This window comes from Trichomonas vaginalis, chromosome VI (genome assembly GCF_026262505.1).
Source record: "Trichomonas vaginalis G3 chromosome VI, whole genome shotgun sequence".
Taxonomy (NCBI): Eukaryota; Parabasalia; order Trichomonadida; family Trichomonadidae; genus Trichomonas; species Trichomonas vaginalis.
The window spans coordinates 12564875-12590917 of NC_067208.1; the positions used below are offsets into that span (position 1 = coordinate 12564875).

Sequence of the window (26043 nt, forward strand, 5' to 3'; positions counted from 1 at the left end):
ATTGTAGTTCCATAGTCTGCAGAAACAAAAGTAGGTTTGTTTCCATATTGGTTAGGTTCTGAATGAACTTTAAACAATGTTTCATTTCTATATGTTTTGTTGAAATTTAACCTTTTATTTTCACCGAGTTCAGCCAAAGATTGAACGTTATATGGTCGTAAGTAAAAAGGATTATTGTATTTGCGTACATTTTCTTTCAGTACTTCCATTCTATGCTGAATATTTTCATCTGATGTTGGAGTCTTTTGTATGTCGGTGAACATTTTTCGATATTCTTCTACTATGTCAGCCGAATTTTTCTTAGACTCTTGGAAAGATTCCATATTCACCTCATACTCTTGTTGAGGGTCAAGATTTTTCGGCTGTTCCAAATCTTCATCTAGTTCTGTGAAGTTAGTTTCCAAAGGAGGGACTTGTTCGTTTCCTTCAGGCTCTTCTAGCTGTTGTTGCTGAACTATTTCTTCCATGTCTGGTTGTATCTGAACTTCTTCCTGTGGAGTTTCTTGTACCTCATCTGCTGGCATTTCATATATTCCGAGACCGTTTTTAACAAGTTCCCTATCTAAGTCATCCGGACTCATAAACCTTTCTTCTTTCGTTCCGTCTCTATTTTTTACGCGTTTCATGAAGAGAGTTGAATTATCATTTAGCTCTGACATCAAATATCTCGGAGTAAATTCATTCATGTCATTTGGATGATATGCTATTAAATCATATCCCTTAGCGAGCTTGTATTTTCCAGGTTTGAGATTATATCCGATTTGATGCTCAACCATAAAGCTAAATAGGTTCGGGTCAGTATTTCCTTCCTTGAACTTTCTAATAGCTTCTTTATATCTGTCACTAAAGTCAAGAGTATCTGGGTAACCATAATCTTCCTTAAGCATTTTTAAGAATTCTTGGTTTCCTTTTTCTCTACTTCTTTTATGTCCTTGCTCTGTTTGTGGTTGTTGTTGTGCAGGGTTTTGAACTGTTGGTTGCTGTGCTGGTTGTGGAGGTGGTTGTTGTGCTGGTTTTGGTTGTGGTGCAGGTGCTGGATTTTGAACTGTTGGTTGTTGTGCAGGGTTTTGAACTGTTGGTTTTGGTTGTTGTTGTGGTGCTGGATTTTGAACTGTTGGTTGTTGTGTTGGTTTTGGTGCATGCCTGTGTCTGTGTCCATGTGACGATGTAAATGTTTTAGGTAGTCCTGGTGCAGGTGCTTCTCTTGGAGGGTTTGGTGGTATATAAGTTCCACCAGCTGGCACATATGTTCCATCTGCAGCATAATGTCCTACCTGACTTTTCGTTTTTAAGAAAGCATTTACTAGGTCTGTTTTGGTCTGTTGTAACTCTTTTTCTTGACTTTCCACAACAGTTGCTCTAACGGCGTCATAGGCACTTTGAACTGCCTGTCTCGTTGCTGCATCTGTTATTTTCGTCATATTTTGTGCTACTTCTCTTAACTCTTTGTCGAAACCTTCAGACTTCAGTTTCTTTCCAGATGAGAAGTCGTTCACTAGTTTCACCTTACTATGAAGAGCTTCGAAGGCATTCTTAAAGTCAGCATTCATTAAAGCTTCATTTGAACTGTCTTCATCCGCTTGTATTTTTGTCCTTATTGACCCTATAAGTTGGGCTGCTTTAGCGTTGGCTTGGGCATCTAACCAGTCATTATTAGCTTTTATATATTCTGCGCTTTTCATTGCCTTTTGCATGGCTGCGTCGTTATTTTTACTTTCTTGTGCTAAGTTTTCATACTGTACGGTTTGGTTTTGCAACTGTAAAAGTTTTTCTGCCTTTACATTTGCTTCAACTTCTTTTTTATACTCATCGCTATCCATATATGTCTTCATGGCTTTTTGTTTTATCTCTTCATCTTTCAGTACTTTATATTGAGTAGTATGGTTTTTCAAATTTATAACATCTTGTTCCATTTTTGCTACTTCTGCTGCTTTTTCTGACACTTTTTTCGCATATTCCTCTGTACTTAGTTCTTTCAGTTGTTCTTCTTTCTTCTTTTTCTCTACGTTTAACTCATTTAGTTTCTTTGTCTGTCTGTCATATTCTAGTTTCTTTTCGTTTTCACTTATTTGTTTCTGTATGTCTATGTTTGACTTTTTGACATCTGTTATTTGATTTTTGAGTGAACTCAAATTCATTTGACTTTGAGGGTTATAAGCTGTTCCGTCTGCAGCTCCACCATAGCCTGCCATTTTCGCTAAAAGTGCCGCTCTTAAACCTCCACTCTGTGCACCAATAACTCGGTTTAAAAGCATAGGGTTGCTTGACATTTGTTGCAACATAGTGGGGTCATTCATCATTTGTTGTTGCAACTGTTGTTGTGGTGTCAGTTTTACTATTGGATGTTTCAATGCTCCCTTCCTCTTACGTATATTCTTACGTAGCTTACGTGGCATTTTAAGTGAAGTTAAAAAGCGGTTTTTGACAGATGTTTATATGACACTTTTTGTTCAGCACAAAAAAACTCGGTCAAAGTGTTGTCAGTTTTGTAAAATAACCGTCCTATCTCATTCTATAATGGAGAAAAGGCTTCTCAAAGTATACTTCCTTGGAATGCCTGTAACTTTTCCTGTAGCGACGATAGACCCTTACTTGTCCGGACAAAGTTATACTATTTTGAGTGCTCTACAAAAAAGTCAACGGCGACGACTCTCAAAAACCGTTGTGTAAAAAGTTTTACCGTTGGACAAAAAAGTATATATAGAAAACAAAAAACGTTTATAGTTCATTCAATATTTGAGATAAACCGTTTTTCTAACGGTAACTATTAAATAAAATAAAAAAATAGAGGGGGTTACCGTTGACGAAAACGGTTTATCTCAAATATTTAAATATCTGTCTTTTTTGGTCAGTTCATTTTTATCTAATGGAAGCCAACGCTGTTAACCACAATTCAAACATTAACAATTCTCAACCGCTAACCAAAGCCAAAGCTCCACAACCTCCAAGAACTGGCACAGCGGTTAGAATAACCACCAAAAAGTCTAACAGCGAATTAAGAGAAATTCTTCAACAAATTTGCTCTAAATATCTCAAAGACGCCGAAGAAAACACACAACCAGACGCTACATACAATACTCAGTTCTGTGAAGTTCTGAACAAAGCAATTACTAGTTCAATTGAACTTACTAAGACAATTCCAAGTCCAATTGAGCTTAGCGATGTCTTAGTTCAGTATTTTCCAACATTTACTAAGCTTATAATGTTGAGAACTTTATACCAAGTTCGTCAAAATCTTCCTCGTTACATCCAACGGTCATTCGACAAGAGAATTGCCGAATTCCAAGTCTTTAGTTACGGATATGACGAAGATGAATACGTTGACGAGTTCGGAGACAACCGTACAAAATGGTTTGAATATTATACGACAACACAATTTGAATTCGACTTTCTCGAATTCAACGCAGCAACCATTCATATCATTGCTCTTTACCTTTCCGAACAACAACAAGACCTCGCAGATGGAGATGTTGTTACTGTCGTCATGAAAACTCCTGAACAATTCGGAAAAAAGAAGTCTCTAATTGCCAAATTCGTTCCAGGACATCAGCTTTTCCAACGCACAGAAGTCTTCTGTATTCCTGGAACTAAGTTCTTTGTCAGGAGCGAACTCAAAGAAAGATATAATGTGTCATTCAATTACACATTATATAATGTTTTCGACCCAGAAGAAGGCTTCTTCCCAGAAGCAATGGAGGAGGAAGAAGAGGAGGAAATACAAGACTCTATCCAAGAAGAGTCCTCCGAATTCACACCAGAAGACTAACAATTTTCCGAATAAAAACTTCATTTATACTAAACATCTTCGGGGCTAGAGGGCGCAACGCGCCTGGAAGCCCCACTTACCTGACCTAAATATTGAAGATATACATATTGTTATATTGTTTTGTAAAAGAATTTATAGAACTTTTTAAAAAACTGTTTTTGCAAAAATCTCGGGAACATAATCCCCTCAATTTTATTTGAGAAATTCGTAAACTATTCAAAATTGAGAGCCATGTTCCCGAGATTATTGCATTACTATATTTTTGTATGTAGATTATGTTTTATAATTTAATCAGAATTAAGTAGCAATTGTACAATTGGCCAAACAAGATATATCGTCGTTCTTAAAACTTCATCAAATTGTTAAAAAAGTTAGAAGTAATGGATTAATGCTTGCTATACTCAATTTATGTTTTAATTTTTTTTATCAAATGTAACATTGACAGCTACACAGAACTTCAACAATCATTTTCTTATTTATTGTAATATCGATAACTTAATAGAGACTGGTATGAAATTGCATAGTAAGTATATTCAAAATATGCTTTACACATTTTGATTTTTTTATTTCATTGCGCCATATGAATAATGCGTCTATTTTAAAGATATTACAAATTGTCAACTATTGGATTACGAGTCGATTTTGAATTTATTCAAAAAATTGAATATAAATCGACTTTAAATAGATTATTTTCAAAATTAATTTTAATATTCTTATTATTTATATACGTTCCAATTTCCAGTTTCTAATACTTTCAAACATTTTTCTATATGGAATAATGCATCGTTCACATTAATTGGTGAACCATATTCTAAATGATGAGCAGAGATTGAATCATATTGTAACTCAAATAATTTACAACTTAAACAGAAACCTGCCAGAGAATTTTCAGGGAAATTCGCTGTAACGCATATAACAACAGTATTGTCGGCCATAAAAATGCATTTACAAATGTTTGAACCTACAGGAGAGAAAAGAAACTTAATCTTTTTGAAATCCCTGGCGCATTCAATAAGATTTGTATGATTATCTGGAATAAATTTCCAATCAATTGTTGGGAACTTTGCTTTTGCTGAATTTATTACTTCATCAAGATTATGAATATGCCTTCTCTTGCCTTTAGGCCTGTTTGTAAAGCAGTATTCAGATGGTGTAATTTTATCTAATTCGAATTTTTCATGCAAGAACCGTTTAAATCTGTAAGTGTTTGGCCCCCATTGACTGATGTAAAAGGTTCTATTTGCAAAACAATGGAGTATATCAGCCGAAATATATTCACCTTTATTTTTTGGTAAATATATTCTTCGATCTGGTAAAAAGCCTAGAAGATCCAGGAGTGTATTATAGAGAAATGGCATTGAGAATACAATAATATGTGATCTCCTTCTAATTTCTTCAGGAATTAAAAATAGTGGAGTGAAAAAATCTTCAAATGAATGGCCAAAATTATATGTTGCCCATAAATATCCTGTAACAATAACCTCGCGGTAATGGCCTACAACACTTGCATTTGTAGCGTTCCTTTCAAAATCTGTTGGTTGGAAAATGGTGTTTTCATCAAGACCTACAGCACCATTAAAGCTAACATATGCTCTTTCAAGTCTATAGTGTGTAGTCTGAAGTGTCTTGTAATAAAAGTTGTAGTCGTGTGTTTCTTTCGGTTTTCTATATGAGAAATGGTATTGCGTAGGATCTTCTATTGTTTCATTTATATATCGTAATACTGGCCAATTTTTTTCTAGAGGCACATCAATTTTGCGCTTAACTTTAAAGAATGATGCCGGTGTCCAATCCGGAGTTTCATATCCGAATAAAGCAAATTCTGGATTATAAGAATAAATTTCTAGGGCTACAAGAAATGAACAACTTACTAGTAATGAGAAAAGATCGCAAATAAACATACTCTGACACTCTAATATTAATTTCTGAATCGGTTTTACATCATTGAGCAATAATTATTAAATCTTGAAAATTAAGGCTGTATATGTAAGATTCCTAAAGGGATCAAAACTCTGACATAGAAAAAATTATATTTTTGAGATACAAATGGGTCGGTTTGATCATTGAATTAAATTCAATTTTTATATCACCTCAATCAATTATTTGTCTGCTGATAGAGTTGTTAGATTCCCGACGATAGGTGTCTTGGAAGATTTGCCTGGTGTCATCATAGTGTCTTTAAATCAAAAATTTTATTTTGGAGTTAGTTTTATTGATTTTTCAATAAAAAACATTTCTAAAACAAGAAAATAAAACGATAAAATATTTATATTTTATATAAGGATCTTATATATTTAAAATAAATATCATTTTATTTTTTTCATTGGTGTCTGTCAAACTTACCTGCCATGGACTCTTTCATAAGTTCCATGAAATCGTCTTCGGACAATCTGGGGAAAAGTATTATGTCAGTAAGTATTCTTTTAACATCCTTACTTAAACTCTTTGCTGTCTGTACACAAATGACAACTGAGATGTTAAAGTGTCTGAGCTTCTTAAGAATTCGACACATATCTTGTTCTCTGTTCTTTAACAAAGGATGAGAGGCGAAATCATCTAAGATAAGAAGACATCTATGAGGGTAAGTCTTCCAATCGTAAGATTGCAATTTCTTCGAAATGTATTCTATCTCTTTCTGTTTGTTTCTGAAGTGGTGTTTGTCTAATATTCTCTGCATTTCCTCATTAGGTTCTTTAAACTTCGAATTTATATACTCATTTATAGCATTATACTTCAAAACTCTTCTTTGGTACTTCTTTATCCAATCTAACAACTCAGTATCCTTTATACATACTAACTTAGACTTCTTTATAATATCTTTGAACGAATTGACGGTTTGGTCAAATTGACCAGAAGTACTACAAATAACAACTAACTCATAAAATGGGTTCTTCTCATCTAGTTCTTGTTGTTGTGCAGCCATTTTAAGATAAGTGAAAGTCTTACCCGACCCAGGTGGTGCAATTAGACCTGTTATACCATTCTGAGCAAATAAGAACTTTTCATGTATAGGCTTTATCTGAGCATTTTCTAACTTCCTCTTGTTCTTGTTTAAAACATTCTCAAATTTCTTGTCAATGTCAGCAAACTTTTTTCTAACATATTTTTAGAAAAATTAAAATTTTTATCTTTTAGAAAATGTCTAGCGATTTCGCTATCTATATTCGAGACAAGCTTTTCGACAGCAAAACATCTGTAGACCATAAAACCTTACATAATGTAAACAAGAAAGGTGAATTTGTTCTAAAGTTCTGTTTCTGGGAATATGACAAGAACCATAAAACATTACAAAGAGCAGTCTTAAAATTTGTCAATGACAGACTTGTTGACAGAGATGACGCCGATTGGAAAGATGAAGTCCAACAAAAGTTCTTAGAATGCAAAGAAGACACATGCGCTGTTCTTGAAGATGAAATAGAAAACAGAATAGAAGAGCTATTAAAGGACAAAGAACTTTTACATAGATATGGTTCTGAGAAATTTGACATATCTCCACCAGAGAAGAAGAAGAAAGAAAAGAAAGAAAAGAAAGTAGAAGAAGAGAAGAAAGAACCAGAGCCAATTCCACCGAAGAAGAAATTTGACATGTAAAAATAAAATTTTATTTTTAGAACATTTCTGGGTCAATGTCAATGTTCTCTTCCTCTTTAGGAGTAAACACTGGCTTAGACTCTAATAGCTTTTTACCCAATTTACCTTGAACTTCTACAACTTTAGACTCATAATATTCATAGTCGTCTGTCTTCTTTGGTTCATAAGGTATAACAAGTTTGTATGCTTTGCCTTCTTTAAGGTTTGAGAACCTTCTGTCAAAACTTTCTTTGACTGCTAACAAACCTTCTATGTCTAAGTCTTCAAATTTCGCACCATTTTAGTCACAATAGCAAACTTAACTGGTTCGATGTTCCAAACTTTGCTGAATGAAGACTTTTCAAAATGGTAGAAATAAACATTCAAATATGTGAATGGGTCTAGTTCTTCTTTAACTCCTGACATGTACTTGTTTACTGAAATCTATTTCGTCATCTTTTCTATCGGATAAAAAATATTTTTTTTTAAAATTTACTCAGAAAAAATTTTCTTTGTATATACACCATTCTGAACATCTAAAAGACTTTTGACATTTGCCAAGAATGTTCGTTTAGACGCTGGCATATAACCATACTCTTGACAATATTGTTTATACGAATCGTACAATGACCTTTCATCTAATGACACAAAGTCAGTTTCATCTACGAACAGTTCATAAACACTCTTGTTTGCTTCTAACAATGTTTGTCTCTCTTCGGTATGTGGAATTTGTCTTGGATTGAACTTAGAAATATCTAATGTCATGAAATATGAGAACAAGTGGTTGTAAAAGTCAGATGTCAAACATTCTGACAAAGCGTCAAAATATTCAGTATCTTGCATATGAGCTTCTGACGTTCTGACAACTACATATCTTCTGTCAGAACTTTCTAACTGCATCGAACAGGCATTGTTTGAAACCATAATGAAGTTTGCAACATTTTCACAAACTCTTTGGTCTTTATACTTTCTTTCAACAACTCCAACTTTGTCTGTTATAAGACTCTTCAAAGCATCTGAGTTCAAAACTTTTGTTGTATCTATACTTTGAAGTTCATTGCAAACTATAAGTTTCATATTCTCTATTGAGGAGTTAAACTTGCCACAGATGTTTTCTAAGTTTGTCATATTCGGATTCGAATAACCTTCTAACAGTTTGCACAAAATATCTGTAAAGAAAGTATTCTTACCAGTTCCTTGTTTTCCAATTATAATGAGAGCAGTTTCATTTTTAGCACTTGGATGTTGTAAGATATTTGCAAACCAACATAAGATATACTCATAAACCTTTTCGTTTCCATTGCATATAATTTCTTTGACATGGTCTAACCAAGCTTCTATAATACTGTGTTTCCATTCTACTTGTTCGTATTTATATCCAGTGAAGATAGAATAGAAGTTTGGAGAAGGTGTATAGAACTTTATACCTCGAACTGAAAAATCTTCTAACTTTGACAATAAGATATCCCAAGCATCTAACATCTTCATGCCAACTTGTACAACTTTTATTTTCTTAAGTTTCTGTCTACATTCTTGTTCAGACACTATTGTTGCTCTTGGTTTGTTAAAGACAACATCCCATTCTTTCATGACATAACATTCTGGGGCAGAGTCAACATAAATGACTAAACGTTTCAAATTCTCGACTGCTTTGTTATAGTCTCTAAATGGACACATATTTCTGAATGCTTGGAAGTCATAAAAATCTGAAACATCTATTCTGTACATTTTTATAAAAATAAAAAAAAATATTATTTTTTTATTCTTGACTTTGTTGTTCCATTTGTTGCATTTGTTGTTCTTGAGCTATTTGTTGTTGAAGTTGTTCTTGTAATACAATACTTTCACCAGTTGCATCTTCCAATTCGAAACTTTCTGCCGTCATTGACAAATACATAGGACATAAAAGTTTTACAGGAACAAAGTTTGCGTCAACTAATGTCAACGTTATACTTGCCAAAGTGTTTGAGTTCACTAAGGTTGAAAATTCTGCATTCGAATGAACAATAGGCAAACCAGCAGAGAAAGTATTGTTTATACGCATAAGTATCTTTTGGTCATAATAGTTTCTGTCGACATTCGAATAACACTTTGAACCTAAGTTTGAAACAATATATAAGATTGGTGTGCTTAATGTCAATGGAATAGACATTCCTTGTATGACACCTTTTCCTGTTATAGGAAACTGTTGGTAGTAAAAACCAGAAATAAGTTTTGTATTATAGCTCATATCGTTTATAGTAAACTCAGTCGGACATCCAAACATAATGAAACCTGCTCTAGTTGCAGCACATGTTACACCCGTACTTAAAGTATTAAATAAGTCAACAAAACCTGTTGGTGGTATATCTGAGTAAGTATCTTCAAAGGAGTATTTTTTACCATTCACAACAATAAAGTCTTCTGGTGTCAAAAGAGCAAAACAGGCTTTAGTCGTCATTGTGTTTAAGGTTAGTTTACAATATCGTCCTTGAGGACTTTGTAAGTTTGTTGTTATAGAATTATATGACTCAGGGTTTTTAGTCGTAATAGTATAAACCATTATGTCTTCTGCCATTTACTTAGCAAATAAACTTTAATGAAATGTTGTGGTCGTCAAATATTTTTATAACGTCTGGGAAACTATATTTTAAGTTCAACGTTTCACCTCCTTTCATAACGTATATCTTGTCAATGACATTATATGAAACACCACAGCAACCAATGTCGGGTTCTATTTCTTTGATGTTTATATCGTCTGCCTCTGTCAAAAGTTTCAATAGTTCTTTCAAAACTTCATGAGGTGCAATGACATATGAGTTCACTTTTACAGGGTTGTGTTCGCCCAAGTTTAACATTATACTTAAAGCTTGACAAATCTTCTCCTGAGTTTGAAGTTTGTCTTTCAGTTGTTGGTAGTCGTTTCGAATATCTGCAACAGAACTTAAGTCTCTGTTAACTTCAGGATATGTTGGTTCTTTTACAGGAACAATTGTTATACCATCTTCGTCTTCGTATGGTTTCCCCACTTCAACATCTCTGTCTTTGACATTGACAATAACACTTTGACTGTTTGTTTGGGTTGGTGAATTTAACTTAACATCTGCCACCGCCATTAAACCTTTTGAAACACTTACGCTTCTATTTTTCGGAAATGACATTTTACTTAGAATAAAAAGATGGACGTATTCGGATATCTTATTGAATTGAAGCAGAACAAAGTTTATACTCACAAACAATACAAATACATTGACAGAATAGTTCTTTACACAAACAATGGAAAATGTTATAGAATAGCAGTCTTTGCTGAACCTAAATATTTTCATAAAGCAAAGAAAGTTGGTATAACTGAAATGGTGAAAGTTCTTGAAGCAGACAAAAATATAACTTCAAAACTTACAGATATTACTAAAGGAAAGTTTATAATACAATATTATGTCAAAACTGGCGTACTGTCAATATTTGACGGAGAGAAGTCAGTTCAAGAACAACTTACTGACCTGCTGCCAAAATCTGCTCGATGGAAGCTGTCGTTATGCCAATCTGAGGAGCCCCAGCAGGTTTCATCGAACGAATCTTCAAAAGAGCATCTTCCGTGAAAAGTGCTATTGGTTTTGTAAACTTCTTTGCTCTCAATTCATCTGGACCGTCTCTGTCACCAGTATATTGTATTTGAACTGTACCAACAGTTGAAATACTACCCATAAAGTCTTCTGAGTCAGCAAATGGAATGCCAAGCCAAAAGTTTGAACGGTCTCCATTTGTATATTGAGTTTTTTGACCTCCTGTATGAGTCCATACTTTCACATATGGCATAATAGAACTTTGCATTTCAGGGTTAATAGTTGTTGTGAAGTTGTTGTTAAAGTTCATAGCATCTAATGTCAAGTTGTATGACCTCATATCCTCAACTGTAGAATATTCTTCTCTTGGATAATATTTGCCATCTATGTTTATATGATATTTAATACCAGGGTTGTAGAAACAAGAATAGTCATTTATAGTTCGTCTGAACAGTACAAACATAGTATCTGCATGTTTCATTGCAGTTGTTAAAGCAATATCTGTTCTTGCACCTGCGGCTCCTGGATTTTGGTTTCCAACTTCACCTGCAAAGTCTTTGACAGATATTTGGTGTATAGGGAACATAAGTGGAACTGCAATATATTTGGCAGCTAAAGCATTTGAAATATCTGGGTCCAACATATAGACTGCAAGTCTGCTTTCTATTCTCTTGCATTCAAATTTTTCGCATGTGAACTTAACTGGGTCCCAAGCAGTTCCAGCAGCATTGAAATAATAGTTTACTTCATTGTTGAAGTTTGAGAAACCAAAGTCTAAGTCAACTTTGTCTTTGCAAAATTCGACGAATGACGTTTGATTTGTTCCCTTTACGTCTGTAATAGTGAATGGGTCTTGTGTTGGTGCAATGACTAAGTTATTTTTGCTTGGAGTAAGTTCGATAGAAATTTTTCCTGCCCAGTTTGGCAAGTATCTTAAAAACCTGAAGATGAGGAAAGATGACAAAGGAACTCTAAGTTTCAGTTTTACTTTAGTGGCAGCAGTTCCATCTGAACCAGAAAGGTTAACATAAACTCCTGGAACGTTAGGGTCAAGTCTTCTTATTTTCTCAATAGTTGCATACTGGTCTGTTTGTTCTCTAGCTTGTGGTTGTACTGAGTTTCTCAAAGCGAACCATTCATAGTTTGCCCATGTTACTGTTTGAACTAAGTCAGAGTTAGAATATATCTTATATCCCATGAAAACTTCTGGAGCATATTGGTATCCGACATAGAAAATTCCATTGCAACCTTTCTTGTCAGACAACTTGGAAGAAGGTTTTATTTCAATGTCTTGTTCCACGTATAAGAATGAGTTGTCAATAGAAATAATATGAAACCTGTCGCAAGCAATATCTACTGTTGTTGAAGAACCTTCTCCAAACTCACCTACGTTTCCATAAGAAACAGCAGTTGTATATTCGTAAGTTCCAGGAACTATTTCTGACCTTCTAATGGCATTATCGCATTCGTTATACCATTCGGAAACATTTCCGTTCATGGCATCCAAAACTGTTGGCGTTATATTCTGAGCGGCGTACATTTCATATGGGTAAAAATATAGAATAGTTGGATTTATATGTCATAATAGAACCCACTCGGACCAAGCTTTACTTTCTTCCTGACTGAGTTTTTAACTGAATCTTTAACTCTTCTTTTTCCTTCATTGCCACTACTTTCACTAGATGAAGTTACTTCTTCACTACTTTCACTTTGTTCTACTCTTCTTCTTTGGTGTCGCTTTTGGTAACTTGCCCTCTGCTTCAAGTTGTAGCATCTTTGCCTCATGTTCACCTAGTATGTTGTAAATTTCCCATGTCCTTTTTGCCTTTGGGCTCTGGTCGCCCATCTCAGGTAACCTATATCCTAGAAAGATTTTGTCATAGTTTGTATTTGAGTCTTCGCTTATTGTTTGCATGACTCTTTCCTGAGTTTCCGGTTCAAGCTCTTCAAACAGAGCTTGTCCATATGGAATAAGCTCGTTTCCAAATATATGTTTTTGTAGCCATTCTGGTTTTCTTTCCATGTAACCAATAATATCTTTTGTGAATGGGAAAGCTTTTACCCAACGTTTCAGTCTTGCGTCATTTATTTCTGTAGTTGGTTTTATTTTGTCATGGAACATGTTTTTCAATACTAACATTTCATTTGGTACTGTCCATTTGAGTTTTCTTAAATATTCATCCCTTCTCATTTCATTGTCTGCAAAGTAAGTTTTTATGACATTTTGCAAACTTTCGTTTGCAAGGTCATGTACAATAGGTTCTCTTCCTTCTCTCTCCCTAACTTTCTTTCTAAACTCTTCACCAAATATACCATCTCTATGGTTCTGTGTAGTTCTTTGAGATAAATGTTCTAGAACGTCAGGTGTTATATTTCCCTCAGCCATGTTCATTTCATACTGGTCCAAAATATCTGCATCTTTCATATCTTTCAATGGCATTAAAGCCGCGCTGAAAATACCGTTATATCTGGTTCACCATTCACTTCCATTGCGTCTACAACTTCTTGGAATTGAGGTTGTAAGTTTATGAACCACCTATCCGGATTAGCTTTATGACCCCATTTCATTGTAGTTCCATAGTCTGCAGAAACAAAAGTAGGTTTGTTTCCATATTGGTTAGGTTCTGAATGAACTTTAAACAATGTTTCATTTCTATATGTTTTGTTGAAATTTAACCTTTTATTTTCACCGAGTTCAGCCAAAGATTGAACGTTATATGGTCGTAAGTAAAAAGGATTATTGTATTTGCGTACATTTTCTTTCAGTACTTCCATTCTATGCTGAATATTTTCATCTGATGTTGGAGTCTTTTGTATGTCGGTGAACATTTTTCGATATTCTTCTACTATGTCAGCCGAATTTTTCTTAGACTCTTGGAAAGATTCCATATTCACCTCATACTCTTGTTGAGGGTCAAGATTTTTCGGCTGTTCCAAATCTTCATCTAGTTCTGTGAAGTTAGTTTCCAAAGGAGGGACTTGTTCGTTTCCTTCAGGCTCTTCTAGCTGTTGTTGCTGAACTATTTCTTCCATGTCTGGTTGTATCTGAACTTCTTCCTGTGGAGTTTCTTGTACCTCATCTGCTGGCATTTCATATATTCCGAGACCGTTTTTAACAAGTTCCCTATCTAAGTCATCCGGACTCATAAACCTTTCTTCTTTCGTTCCGTCTCTATTTTTTACGCGTTTCATGAAGAGAGTTGAATTATCATTTAGCTCTGACATCAAATATCTCGGAGTAAATTCATTCATGTCATTTGGATGATATGCTATTAAATCATATCCCTTAGCGAGCTTGTATTTTCCAGGTTTGAGATTATATCCGATTTGATGCTCAACCATAAAGCTAAATAGGTTCGGGTCAGTATTTCCTTCCTTGAACTTTCTAATAGCTTCTTTATATCTGTCACTAAAGTCAAGAGTATCTGGGTAACCATAATCTTCCTTAAGCATTTTTAAGAATTCTTGGTTTCCTTTTTCTCTACTTCTTTTATGTCCTTGCTCTGTTTGTGGTTGTTGTTGTGCAGGGTTTTGAACTGTTGGTTGCTGTGCTGGTTGTGGAGGTGGTTGTTGTGCTGGTTTTGGTTGTGGTGCAGGTGCTGGATTTTGAACTGTTGGTTGTTGTGCAGGGTTTTGAACTGTTGGTTTTGGTTGTTGTTGTGGTGCTGGATTTTGAACTGTTGGTTGTTGTGTTGGTTTTGGTGCATGCCTGTGTCTGTGTCCATGTGACGATGTAAATGTTTTAGGTAGTCCTGGTGCAGGTGCTTCTCTTGGAGGGTTTGGTGGTATATAAGTTCCACCAGCTGGCACATATGTTCCATCTGCAGCATAATGTCCTACCTGACTTTTCGTTTTTAAGAAAGCATTTACTAGGTCTGTTTTGGTCTGTTGTAACTCTTTTTCTTGACTTTCCACAACAGTTGCTCTAACGGCGTCATAGGCACTTTGAACTGCCTGTCTCGTTGCTGCATCTGTTATTTTCGTCATATTTTGTGCTACTTCTCTTAACTCTTTGTCGAAACCTTCAGACTTCAGTTTCTTTCCAGATGAGAAGTCGTTCACTAGTTTCACCTTACTATGAAGAGCTTCGAAGGCATTCTTAAAGTCAGCATTCATTAAAGCTTCATTTGAACTGTCTTCATCCGCTTGTATTTTTGTCCTTATTGACCCTATAAGTTGGGCTGCTTTAGCGTTGGCTTGGGCATCTAACCAGTCATTATTAGCTTTTATATATTCTGCGCTTTTCATTGCCTTTTGCATGGCTGCGTCGTTATTTTTACTTTCTTGTGCTAAGTTTTCATACTGTACGGTTTGGTTTTGCAACTGTAAAAGTTTTTCTGCCTTTACATTTGCTTCAACTTCTTTTTTATACTCATCGCTATCCATATATGTCTTCATGGCTTTTTGTTTTATCTCTTCATCTTTCAGTACTTTATATTGAGTAGTATGGTTTTTCAAATTTATAACATCTTGTTCCATTTTTGCTACTTCTGCTGCTTTTTCTGACACTTTTTTCGCATATTCCTCTGTACTTAGTTCTTTCAGTTGTTCTTCTTTCTTCTTTTTCTCTACGTTTAACTCATTTAGTTTCTTTGTCTGTCTGTCATATTCTAGTTTCTTTTCGTTTTCACTTATTTGTTTCTGTATGTCTATGTTTGACTTTTTGACATCTGTTATTTGATTTTTGAGTGAACTCAAATTCATTTGACTTTGAGGGTTATAAGCTGTTCCGTCTGCAGCTCCACCATAGCCTGCCATTTTCGCTAAAAGTGCCGCTCTTAAACCTCCACTCTGTGCACCAATAACTCGGTTTAAAAGCATAGGGTTGCTTGACATTTGTTGCAACATAGTGGGGTCATTCATCATTTGTTGTTGCAACTGTTGTTGTGGTGTCAGTTTTACTATTGGATGTTTCAATGCTCCCTTCCTCTTACGTATATTCTTACGTAGCTTACGTGGCATTTTAAGTGAAGTTAAAAAGCGGTTTTTGACAGATGTTTATATGACACTTTTTGTTCAGCACAAAAAACTACTCGGTCAAAGTGTTGTCAGTTTTGTAAAATAACCGTCCTATCTCATTCTATAATGGAGAAAAGGCTTCTCAAAGTATACTTCCTTGGAATGCCTGTAACTTTTCCTGTAGCGACGATAGACCCTTGAGTGCTCTGGACAAAGTTATACTATTTTGAGTGCTCTACAAAAAAGTCAACGGCGACGACTCTCAAAAACCGTTGTGTAAAAAGTTTTACCGTTGGACAAAAAAGTATATATAGAAAACAAAAAACGTTTATAGTTCATTCAATATTTGAGATAAACCGTTTTTCTAACGGTAACTATTAAATAAAATAAAAAAATAGAGGGGGTTACCGTTGACGAAAACGGTTTATCTCAAATATTTAAATATCTGTCTTTTTTGGTCAGTTCATTTTTATCTAATGGAAGCCAACGCTGTTAACCACAATTCAAACATTAACAATTCTCAACCGCTAACCAAAGCCAAAGCTCCACAACCTCCAAGAACTGGCACAGCGGTTAGAATAACCACCAAAAAGTCTAACAGCGAATTAAGAGAAATTCTTCAACAAATTTGCTCTAAATATCTCAAAGACGCCGAAGAAAACACACAACCAGACGCTACATACAATACTCAGTTCTGTGAAGTTCTGAACAAAGCAATTACTAGTTCAATTGAACTTACTAAGACAATTCCAAGTCCAATTGAGCTTAGCGATGTCTTAGTTCAGTATTTTCCAACATTTACTAAGCTTATAATGTTGAGAACTTTATACCAAGTTCGTCAAAATCTTCCTCGTTACATCCAACGGTCATTCGACAAGAGAATTGCCGAATTCCAAGTCTTTAGTTACGGATATGACGAAGATGAATACGTTGACGAGTTCGGAGACAACCGTACAAAATGGTTTGAATATTATACGACAACACAATTTGAATTCGACTTTCTCGAATTCAACGCAGCAACCATTCATATCATTGCTCTTTACCTTTCCGAACAACAACAAGACCTCGCAGATGGAGATGTTGTTACTGTCGTCATGAAAACTCCTGAACAATTCGGAAAAAAGAAGTCTCTAATTGCCAAATTCGTTCCAGGACATCAGCTTTTCCAACGCACAGAAGTCTTCTGTATTCCTGGAACTAAGTTCTTTGTCAGGAGCGAACTCAAAGAAAGATATAATGTGTCATTCAATTACACATTATATAATGTTTTCGACCCAGAAGAAGGCTTCTTCCCAGAAGCAATGGAGGAGGAAGAAGAGGAGGAAATACAAGACTCTATCCAAGAAGAGTCCTCCGAATTCACACCAGAAGACTAACAATTTTCCGAATAAAAACTTCATTTATACTAAACATCTTCGGGGCTAGAGGGCGCAACGCGCCTGGAAGCCCCACTTACCTGACCTAAATATTGAAGATATACATATTGTTATATTGTTTTGTAAAAGAATTTATAGAACTTTTTAAAAAACTGTTTTTGCAAAAATCTCGGGAACATAATCCCCTCAATTTTATTTGAGAAATTCGTAAACTATTCAAAATTGAGAGCCATGTTCCCGAGATTATTGCATTACTATATTTTTGTATGTAGATTATGTTTTATAATTTAATCAGAATTAAGTAGCAATTGTACAATTGGCCAAACAAGATATATCGTCGTTCTTAAAACTTCATCAAATTGTTAAAAAAGTTAGAAGTAATGGATTAATGCTTGCTATACTCAATTTATGTTTTAATTTTTTTTATCAAATGTAACATTGACAGCTACACAGAACTTCAACAATCATTTTCTTATTTATTGTAATATCGATAACTTAATAGAGACTGGTATGAAATTGCATAGTAAGTATATTCAAAATATGCTTTACACATTTTGATTTTTTTTTTCATTGCGCCATATGAATAATGCGTCTATTTTAAAGATATTACAAATTGTCAACTATTGGATTACGAGTCGATTTTGAATTTATTCAAAAAATTGAATATAAATCGACTTTAAATAGATTATTTTCAAAATTAATTTTAATATTCTTATTATTTATATACGTTCCAATTTCCAGTTTCTAATACTTTCAAACATTTTTCTATATGGAATAATGCATCGTTCACATTAATTGGTGAACCATATTCTAAATGATGAGCAGAGATTGAATCATATTGTAACTCAAATAATTTACAACTTAAACAGAAACCTGCCAGAGAATTTTCAGGGAAATTCGCTGTAACGCATATAACAACAGTATTGTCGGCCATAAAAATGCATTTACAAATGTTTGAACCTACAGGAGAGAAAAGAAACTTAATCTTTTTGAAATCCCTGGCGCATTCAATAAGATTTGTATGATTATCTGGAATAAATTTCCAATCAATTGTTGGGAACTTTGCTTTTGCTGAATTTATTACTTCATCAAGATTATGAATATGCCTTCTCTTGCCTTTAGGCCTGTTTGTAAAGCAGTATTCAGATGGTGTAATTTTATCTAATTCGAATTTTTCATGCAAGAACCGTTTAAATCTGTAAGTGTTTGGCCCCCATTGACTGATGTAAAAGGTTCTATTTGCAAAACAATGGAGTATATCAGCCGAAATATATTCACCTTTATTTTTTGGTAAATATATTCTTCGATCTGGTAAAAAGCCTAGAAGATCCAGGAGTGTATTATAGAGAAATGGCATTGAGAATACAATAATATGTGATCTCCTTCTAATTTCTTCAGGAATTAAAAATAGTGGAGTGAAAAAATCTTCAAATGAATGGCCAAAATTATATGTTGCCCATAAATATCCTGTAACAATAACCTCGCGGTAATGGCCTACAACACTTGCATTTGTAGCGTTCCTTTCAAAATCTGTTGGTTGGAAAATGGTGTTTTCATCAAGACCTACAGCACCATTAAAGCTAACATATGCTCTTTCAAGTCTATAGTGTGTAGTCTGAAGTGTCTTGTAATAAAAGTTGTAGTCGTGTGTTTCTTTCGGTTTTCTATATGAGAAATGGTATTGCGTAGGATCTTCTATTGTTTCATTTATATATCGTAATACTGGCCAATTTTTTTCTAGAGGCACATCAATTTTGCGCTTAACTTTAAAGAATGATGCCGGTGTCCAATCCGGAGTTTCATATCCGAATAAAGCAAATTCTGGATTATAAGAATAAATTTCTAGGGCTACAAGAAATGAACAACTTACTAGTAATGAGAAAAGATCGCAAATAAACATACTCTGACACTCTAATATTAATTTCTGAATCGGTTTTACATCATTGAGCAATAATTATTAAATCTTGAAAATTAAGGCTGTATATGTAAGATTCCTAAAGGGATCAAAACTCTGACATAGAAAAAATTATATTTTTGAGATACAAATGGGTCGGTTTGATCATTGAATTAAATTCAATTTTTATATCACCTCAATCAATTATTTGTCTGCTGATAGAGTTGTTAGATTCCCGACGATAGGTGTCTTGGAAGATTTGCCTGGTGTCATCATAGTGTCTTTAAATCAAAAATTTTATTTTGGAGTTAGTTTTATTGATTTTTCAATAAAAAACATTTCTAAAACAAGAAAATAAAACGATAAAATATTTATATTTTATATAAGGATCTTATATATTTAAAATAAATATCATTTTATTTTTTTCATTGGTGTCTGTCAAACTTACCTGCCATGGACTCTTTCATAAGTTCCATGAAATCGTCTTCGGACAATCTGGGGAAAAGTATTATGTCAGTAAGTATTCTTTTAACATCCTTACTTAAACTCTTTGCTGTCTGTACACAAATGACAACTGAGATGTTAAAGTGTCTGAGCTTCTTAAGAATTCGACACATATCTTGTTCTCTGTTCTTTAACAAAGGATGAGAGGCGAAATCATCTAAGATAAGAAGACATCTATGAGGGTAAGTCTTCCAATCGTAAGATTGCAATTTCTTCGAAATGTATTCTATCTCTTTCTGTTTGTTTCTGAAGTGGTGTTTGTCTAATATTCTCTGCATTTCCTCATTAGGTTCTTTAAACTTCGAATTTATATACTCATTTATAGCATTATACTTCAAAACTCTTCTTTGGTACTTCTTTATCCAATCTAACAACTCAGTATCCTTTATACATACTAACTTAGACTTCTTTATAATATCTTTGAACGAATTGACGGTTTGGTCAAATTGACCAGAAGTACTACAAATAACAACTAACTCATAAAATGGGTTCTTCTCATCTAGTTCTTGTTGTTGTGCAGCCATTTTAAGATAAGTGAAAGTCTTACCCGACCCAGGTGGTGCAATTAGACCTGTTATACCATTCTGAGCAAATAAGAACTTTTCATGTATAGGCTTTATCTGAGCATTTTCTAACTTCCTCTTGTTCTTGTTTAAAACATTCTCAAATTTCTTGTCAATGTCAGCAAACTTTTTTCTAACATATTTTTAGAAAAATTAAAATTTTTATCTTTTAGAAAATGTCTAGCGATTTCGCTATCTATATTCGAGACAAGCTTTTCGACAGCAAAACATCTGTAGACCATAAAACCTTACATAATGTAAACAAGAAAGGTGAATTTGTTCTAAAGTTCTGTTTCTGGGAATATGACAAGAACCATAAAACATTACAAAGAGCAGTCTTAAAATTTGTCAATGACAGACTTGTTGACAGAGATGACGCCGATTGGAAAGATGAAGTCCAACAAAAGTTCTTAGAATGCAAAGAAGACACATGCGCTGTTCTTGAAGATGAAATAGAAAACAGAATAGAAGAGCTATTAAAGGACAAAGAACTTTTACATAGATATGGTTCTGAGAAATTTGACATATCTCCACCAGAGAAGAAGAAGAAAGAAAAGAAAGAAAAGAAAGTAGAAGAAGAGAAGAAAGAACCAGAGCCAATTCCACCGAAGAAGAAATTTGACATGTAAAAATAAAATTTTATTTTTAGAACATTTCTGGGTCAATGTCAATGTTCTCTTCCTCTTTAGGAGTAAACACTGGCTTAGACTCTAATAGCTTTTTACCCAATTTACCTTGAACTTCTACAACTTTAGACTCATAATATTCATAGTCGTCTGTCTTCTTTGGTTCATAAGGTATAACAAGTTTGTATGCTTTGCCTTCTTTAAGGTTTGAGAACCTTCTGTCAAAACTTTCTTTGACTGCTAACAAACCTTCTATGTCTAAGTCTTCAAATTTCGCACCATTTTAGTCACAATAGCAAACTTAACTGGTTCGATGTTCCAAACTTTGCTGAATGAAGACTTTTCAAAATGGTAGAAATAAACATTCAAATATGTGAATGGGTCTAGTTCTTCTTTAACTCCTGACATGTACTTGTTTACTGAAATCTATTTCGTCATCTTTTCTATCGGATAAAAAATATTTTTTTTTAAAATTTACTCAGAAAAAATTTTCTTTGTATATACACCATTCTGAACATCTAAAAGACTTTTGACATTTGCCAAGAATGTTCGTTTAGACGCTGGCATATAACCATACTCTTGACAATATTGTTTATACGAATCGTACAATGACCTTTCATCTAATGACACAAAGTCAGTTTCATCTACGAACAGTTCATAAACACTCTTGTTTGCTTCTAACAATGTTTGTCTCTCTTCGGTATGTGGAATTTGTCTTGGATTGAACTTAGAAATATCTAATGTCATGAAATATGAGAACAAGTGGTTGTAAAAGTCAGATGTCAAACATTCTGACAAAGCGTCAAAATATTCAGTATCTTGCATATGAGCTTCTGACGTTCTGACAACTACATATCTTCTGTCAGAACTTTCTAACTGCATCGGAACAGCATTGTTTGAAACCATAATGAAGTTTGCAACATTTTCACAAACTCTTTGGTCTTTATACTTTCTTTCAACAACTCCAACTTTGTCTGTTATAAGACTCTTCAAAGCATCTGAGTTCAAAACTTTTGTTGTATCTATACTTTGAAGTTCATTGCAAACTATAAGTTTCATATTCTCTATTGAGGAGTTAAACTTGCCACAGATGTTTTCTAAGTTTGTCATATTCGGATTCGAATAACCTTCTAACAGTTTGCACAAAATATCTGTAAAGAAAGTATTCTTACCAGTTCCTTGTTTTCCAATTATAATGAGAGCAGTTTCATTTTTAGCACTTGGATGTTGTAAGATATTTGCAAACCAACATAAGATATACTCATAAACCTTTTCGTTTCCATTGCATATAATTTCTTTGACATGGTCTAACCAAGCTTCTATAATACTGTGTTTCCATTCTACTTGTTCGTATTTATATCCAGTGAAGATAGAATAGAAGTTTGGAGAAGGTGTATAGAACTTTATACCTCGAACTGAAAAATCTTCTAACTTTGACAATAAGATATCCCAAGCATCTAACATCTTCATGCCAACTTGTACAACTTTTATTTTCTTAAGTTTCTGTCTACATTCTTGTTCAGACACTATTGTTGCTCTTGGTTTGTTAAAGACAACATCCCATTCTTTCATGACATAACATTCTGGGGCAGAGTCAACATAAATGACTAAACGTTTCAAATTCTCGACTGCTTTGTTATAGTCTCTAAATGGACACATATTTCTGAATGCTTGGAAGTCATAAAAATCTGAAACATCTATTCTGTACATTTTTATAAAAATAAAAAAAAATATTATTTTTTTATTCTTGACTTTGTTGTTCCATTTGTTGCATTTGTTGTTCTTGAGCTATTTGTTGTTGAAGTTGTTCTTGTAATACAATACTTTCACCAGTTGCATCTTCCAATTCGAAACTTTCTGCCGTCATTGACAAATACATAGGACATAAAAGTTTTACAGGAACAAAGTTTGCGTCAACTAATGTCAACGTTATACTTGCCAAAGTGTTTGAGTTCACTAAGGTTGAAAATTCTGCATTCGAATGAACAATAGGCAAACCAGCAGAGAAAGTATTGTTTATACGCATAAGTATCTTTTGGTCATAATAGTTTCTGTCGACATTCGAATAACACTTTGAACCTAAGTTTGAAACAATATATAAGATTGGTGTGCTTAATGTCAATGGAATAGACATTCCTTGTATGACACCTTTTCCTGTTATAGGAAACTGTTGGTAGTAAAAACCAGAAATAAGTTTTGTATTATAGCTCATATCGTTTATAGTAAACTCAGTCGGACATCCAAACATAATGAAACCTGCTCTAGTTGCAGCACATGTTACACCCGTACTTAAAGTATTAAATAAGTCAACAAAACCTGTTGGTGGTATATCTGAGTAAGTATCTTCAAAGGAGTATTTTTTACCATTCACAACAATAAAGTCTTCTGGTGTCAAAAGAGCAAAACAGGCTTTAGTCGTCATTGTGTTTAAGGTTAGTTTACAATATCGTCCTTGAGGACTTTGTAAGTTTGTTGTTATAGAATTATATGACTCAGGGTTTTTAGTCGTAATAGTATAAACCATTATGTCTTCTGCCATTTACTTAGCAAATAAACTTTAATGAAATGTTGTGGTCGTCAAATATTTTTATAACGTCTGGGAAACTATATTTTAAGTTCAACGTTTCACCTCCTTTCATAACGTATATCTTGTCAATGACATTATATGAAACACCACAGCAACCAATGTCGGGTTCTATTTCTTTGATGTTTATATCGTCTGCCTCTGTCAAAAGTTTCAATAGTTCTTTCAAAACTTCATGAGGTGCAATGACATATGAGTTCACTTTTACAGGGTTGTGTTCGCCAAGTTTAACATTATACTTAAAGCTTGACAAATCTTCTCCTGAGTTTGAAGTTTGTCTTTCAGTTGTTGGTAGTCGTTTCGAATATCTGCAACAGAACTTAAGTCTCTGTTAACTTCAGGATATGTTGGTTCTTTTACAGGAACAATTGTTATACCATCTTCGTCTTCGTATGGTTTCCCCACTTCAACATCTCTGTCTTTGACATTGACAATAACACTTTGACTGTTTGTTTGGGTTGGTGAATTTAACTTAACATCTGCCACCGCCATTAAACCTTTTGAAACACTTACGCTTCTATTTTTCGGAAATGACATTTTACTTAGAATAAAAAGATGGACGTATTCGGATATCTTATTGAATTGAAGCAGAACAAAGTTTATACTCACAAACAATACAAATACATTGACAGAATAGTTCTTTACACAAACAATGGAAAATGTTATAGAATAGCAGTCTTTGCTGAACCTAAATATTTTCATAAAGCAAAGAAAGTTGGTATAACTGAAATGGTGAAAGTTCTTGAAGCAGACAAAAATATAACTTCAAAACTTACAGATATTACTAAAGGAAAGTTTATAATACAATATTATGTCAAAACTGGCGTACTGTCAATATTTGACGGAGAGAAGTCAGTTCAAGAACAACTTACTGACCTGCTGCCAAAATCTGCTCGATGGAAGCTGTCGTTATGCCAATCTGAGGAGCCCCAGCAGGTTTCATCGAACGAATCTTCAAAAGAGCATCTTCCGTGAAAAGTGCTATTGGTTTTGTAAACTTCTTTGCTCTCAATTCATCTGGACCGTCTCTGTCACCAGTATATTGTATTTGAACTGTACCAACAGTTGAAATACTACCCATAAAGTCTTCTGAGTCAGCAAATGGAATGCCAAGCCAAAAGTTTGAACGGTCTCCATTTGTATATTGAGTTTTTTGACCTCCTGTATGAGTCCATACTTTCACATATGGCATAATAGAACTTTGCATTTCAGGGTTAATAGTTGTTGTGAAGTTGTTGTTAAAGTTCATAGCATCTAATGTCAAGTTGTATGACCTCATATCCTCAACTGTAGAATATTCTTCTCTTGGATAATATTTGCCATCTATGTTTATATGATATTTAATACCAGGGTTGTAGAAACAAGAATAGTCATTTATAGTTCGTCTGAACAGTACAAACATAGTATCTGCATGTTTCATTGCAGTTGTTAAAGCAATATCTGTTCTTGCACCTGCGGCTCCTGGATTTTGGTTTCCAACTTCACCTGCAAAGTCTTTGACAGATATTTGGTGTATAGGGAACATAAGTGGAACTGCAATATATTTGGCAGCTAAAGCATTTGAAATATCTGGGTCCAACATATAGACTGCAAGTCTGCTTTCTATTCTCTTGCATTCAAATTTTTCGCATGTGAACTTAACTGGGTCCCAAGCAGTTCCAGCAGCATTGAAATAATAGTTTACTTCATTGTTGAAGTTTGAGAAACCAAAGTCTAAGTCAACTTTGTCTTTGCAAAATTCGACGAATGACGTTTGATTTGTTCCCTTTACGTCTGTAATAGTGAATGGGTCTTGTGTTGGTGCAATGACTAAGTTATTTTTGCTTGGAGTAAGTTCGATAGAAATTTTTCCTGCCCAGTTTGGCAAGTATCTTAAAAACCTGAAGATGAGGAAAGATGACAAAGGAACTCTAAGTTTCAGTTTTACTTTAGTGGCAGCAGTTCCATCTGAACCAGAAAGGTTAACATAAACTCCTGGAACGTTAGGGTCAAGTCTTCTTATTTTCTCAATAGTTGCATACTGGTCTGTTTGTTCTCTAGCTTGTGGTTGTACTGAGTTTCTCAAAGCGAACCATTCATAGTTTGCCCATGTTACTGTTTGAACTAAGTCAGAGTTAGAATATATCTTATATCCCATGAAAACTTCTGGAGCATATTGGTATCCGACATAGAAAATTCCATTGCAACCTTTCTTGTCAGACAACTTGGAAGAAGGTTTTATTTCAATGTCTTGTTCCACGTATAAGAATGAGTTGTCAATAGAAATAATATGAAACCTGTCGCAAGCAATATCTACTGTTGTTGAAGAACCTTCTCCAAACTCACCTACGTTTCCATAAGAAACAGCAGTTGTATATTCGTAAGTTCCAGGAACTATTTCTGACCTTCTAATGGCATTATCGCATTCGTTATACCATTCGGAAACATTTCCGTTCATGGCATCCAAAACTGTTGGCGTTATATTCTGAGCGGCGTACATTTCATATGGGTAAAAATATAGAATAGTTGGATTTATATGTCATAATAGAACCCACTCGGACCAAGCTTTACTTTCTTCCTGACTGAGTTTTTAACTGAATCTTTAACTCTTCTTTTTCCTTCATTGCCACTACTTTCACTAGATGAAGTTACTTCTTCACTACTTTCACTTTGTTCTACT

At 34.2% G+C, this 26043-nt stretch overlaps 17 protein-coding genes and 2 pseudogenes across 19 annotated transcripts, besides 2 other annotated features; 4 read left to right on the top strand and 15 right to left on the bottom strand.

Annotated features, from left to right (window-relative positions):
• Positions 1 to 775: 775 nt before the first annotated feature.
• Positions 776 to 1832, bottom strand: TVAGG3_0853580 (protein of unknown function, DUF4106 family; the record flags this gene model as incomplete). The annotated part of the gene is made up of 1 exon (XM_051249346.1): positions 776 to 1832. A coding segment is annotated over one exon (1057 nt), but the record flags the coding sequence as incomplete, so codon positions are not given.
• A 33-nt stretch (positions 1833 to 1865) lies between these two features.
• Positions 1866 to 2396, bottom strand: TVAGG3_0853590 (protein of unknown function, DUF4106 family; the record flags this gene model as incomplete). The annotated part of the gene is made up of 1 exon (XM_051249347.1): positions 1866 to 2396. A coding segment is annotated over one exon (531 nt), but the record flags the coding sequence as incomplete, so codon positions are not given.
• A 470-nt stretch (positions 2397 to 2866) lies between these two features.
• Positions 2867 to 3766, top strand: TVAGG3_0853600 (uncharacterized protein; the record flags this gene model as incomplete). Its single annotated transcript, XM_051249348.1, has 1 exon — positions 2867 to 3766. One exon carries the CDS (start codon positions 2867 to 2869, stop codon positions 3764 to 3766), a length of 900 nt encoding a protein of 299 aa, XP_051084823.1.
• Positions 3767 to 4482: 716 nt separating this feature from the next.
• On the bottom strand, positions 4483 to 5764 carry TVAGG3_0853610 (glycosyltransferase family; the record flags this gene model as incomplete). Its single annotated transcript, XM_051249349.1, has 1 exon — positions 4483 to 5667. One exon carries the CDS (start codon positions 5665 to 5667, stop codon positions 4483 to 4485), a length of 1185 nt encoding a protein of 394 aa, XP_051084824.1.
• Positions 5765 to 6093: 329 nt separating this feature from the next.
• Positions 6094 to 13503: a mobile genetic element.
• TVAGG3_0853630 (uncharacterized protein) lies at positions 7088 to 7357 on the top strand (the record flags this gene model as incomplete). Its single annotated transcript, XM_051249350.1, has 1 exon — positions 7088 to 7357. A coding segment is annotated over one exon (270 nt), but the record flags the coding sequence as incomplete, so codon positions are not given.
• TVAGG3_0853640 (Poxvirus D5 protein-like family) lies at positions 7829 to 8413 on the bottom strand (the record flags this gene model as incomplete). The annotated part of the gene is made up of 1 exon (XM_051249351.1): positions 7829 to 8413. One exon carries the CDS (start codon positions 8411 to 8413, stop codon positions 7829 to 7831), a length of 585 nt encoding a protein of 194 aa, XP_051084826.1.
• Positions 8430 to 9064, bottom strand: TVAGG3_0853650 (uncharacterized protein; the record flags this gene model as incomplete). The annotated part of the gene is made up of 1 exon (XM_051249352.1): positions 8430 to 9064. A coding segment is annotated over one exon (635 nt), but the record flags the coding sequence as incomplete, so codon positions are not given.
• On the bottom strand, positions 9096 to 9893 carry TVAGG3_0853660 (uncharacterized protein; the record flags this gene model as incomplete). The annotated part of the gene is made up of 1 exon (XM_051249353.1): positions 9096 to 9893. One exon carries the CDS (start codon positions 9891 to 9893, stop codon positions 9096 to 9098), a length of 798 nt encoding a protein of 265 aa, XP_051084828.1.
• On the bottom strand, positions 11140 to 12076 carry TVAGG3_0853670 (protein of unknown function, DUF4106 family; the record flags this gene model as incomplete). The annotated part of the gene is made up of 1 exon (XM_051249354.1): positions 11140 to 12076. A coding segment is annotated over one exon (937 nt), but the record flags the coding sequence as incomplete, so codon positions are not given.
• A 450-nt stretch (positions 13504 to 13953) lies between the features above and the next one.
• TVAGG3_0853680 (protein of unknown function, DUF4106 family) lies at positions 13954 to 15138 on the bottom strand (the record flags this gene model as incomplete). Its single annotated transcript, XM_051249355.1, has 1 exon — positions 13954 to 15138. A coding segment is annotated over one exon (1185 nt), but the record flags the coding sequence as incomplete, so codon positions are not given.
• Positions 15139 to 15547: 409 nt separating this feature from the next.
• On the bottom strand, positions 15548 to 15840 carry TVAGG3_0853690 (protein of unknown function, DUF4106 family; the record flags this gene model as incomplete). Its single annotated transcript, XM_051249356.1, has 1 exon — positions 15548 to 15840. A coding segment is annotated over one exon (293 nt), but the record flags the coding sequence as incomplete, so codon positions are not given.
• Positions 15841 to 16313: 473 nt separating this feature from the next.
• Positions 16314 to 17213, top strand: TVAGG3_0853700 (uncharacterized protein; the record flags this gene model as incomplete). The annotated part of the gene is made up of 1 exon (XM_051249357.1): positions 16314 to 17213. One exon carries the CDS (start codon positions 16314 to 16316, stop codon positions 17211 to 17213), a length of 900 nt encoding a protein of 299 aa, XP_051084832.1.
• A 1340-nt stretch (positions 17214 to 18553) lies between these two features.
• On the bottom strand, positions 18554 to 19113 carry TVAGG3_0853710 (glycosyltransferase family; the record flags this gene model as incomplete). The annotated part of the gene is made up of 1 exon (XM_051249358.1): positions 18554 to 19113. A coding segment is annotated over one exon (560 nt), but the record flags the coding sequence as incomplete, so codon positions are not given.
• A 419-nt stretch (positions 19114 to 19532) lies between these two features.
• TVAGG3_0853730 (protein of unknown function, DUF4106 family) lies at positions 19533 to 20135 on the bottom strand (the record flags this gene model as incomplete). The annotated part of the gene is made up of 1 exon (XM_051249359.1): positions 19533 to 20135. The coding sequence occupies one exon, from the start codon at positions 20133 to 20135 to the stop codon at positions 19533 to 19535; it is 603 nt and encodes a 200-aa protein (XP_051084834.1).
• Positions 19533 to 25809: a mobile genetic element.
• Positions 20677 to 20803, top strand: TVAGG3_0853750 (annotated as a pseudogene). The gene has a single exon. A coding segment is annotated over exon 1 (127 nt).
• Positions 20820 to 21208, bottom strand: TVAGG3_0853760 (annotated as a pseudogene). Its single transcript has one exon. A coding segment is annotated over exon 1 (389 nt).
• Positions 21691 to 22510, bottom strand: TVAGG3_0853770 (uncharacterized protein; the record flags this gene model as incomplete). Its single annotated transcript, XM_051249360.1, has 1 exon — positions 21691 to 22510. A coding segment is annotated over one exon (820 nt), but the record flags the coding sequence as incomplete, so codon positions are not given.
• TVAGG3_0853780 (uncharacterized protein) lies at positions 22542 to 22934 on the bottom strand (the record flags this gene model as incomplete). The annotated part of the gene is made up of 1 exon (XM_051249361.1): positions 22542 to 22934. One exon carries the CDS (start codon positions 22932 to 22934, stop codon positions 22542 to 22544), a length of 393 nt encoding a protein of 130 aa, XP_051084836.1.
• Positions 24462 to 25521, bottom strand: TVAGG3_0853790 (protein of unknown function, DUF4106 family; the record flags this gene model as incomplete). Its single annotated transcript, XM_051249362.1, has 1 exon — positions 24462 to 25521. A coding segment is annotated over one exon (1060 nt), but the record flags the coding sequence as incomplete, so codon positions are not given.
• Positions 25810 to 26043: the final 234 nt, after the last annotated feature.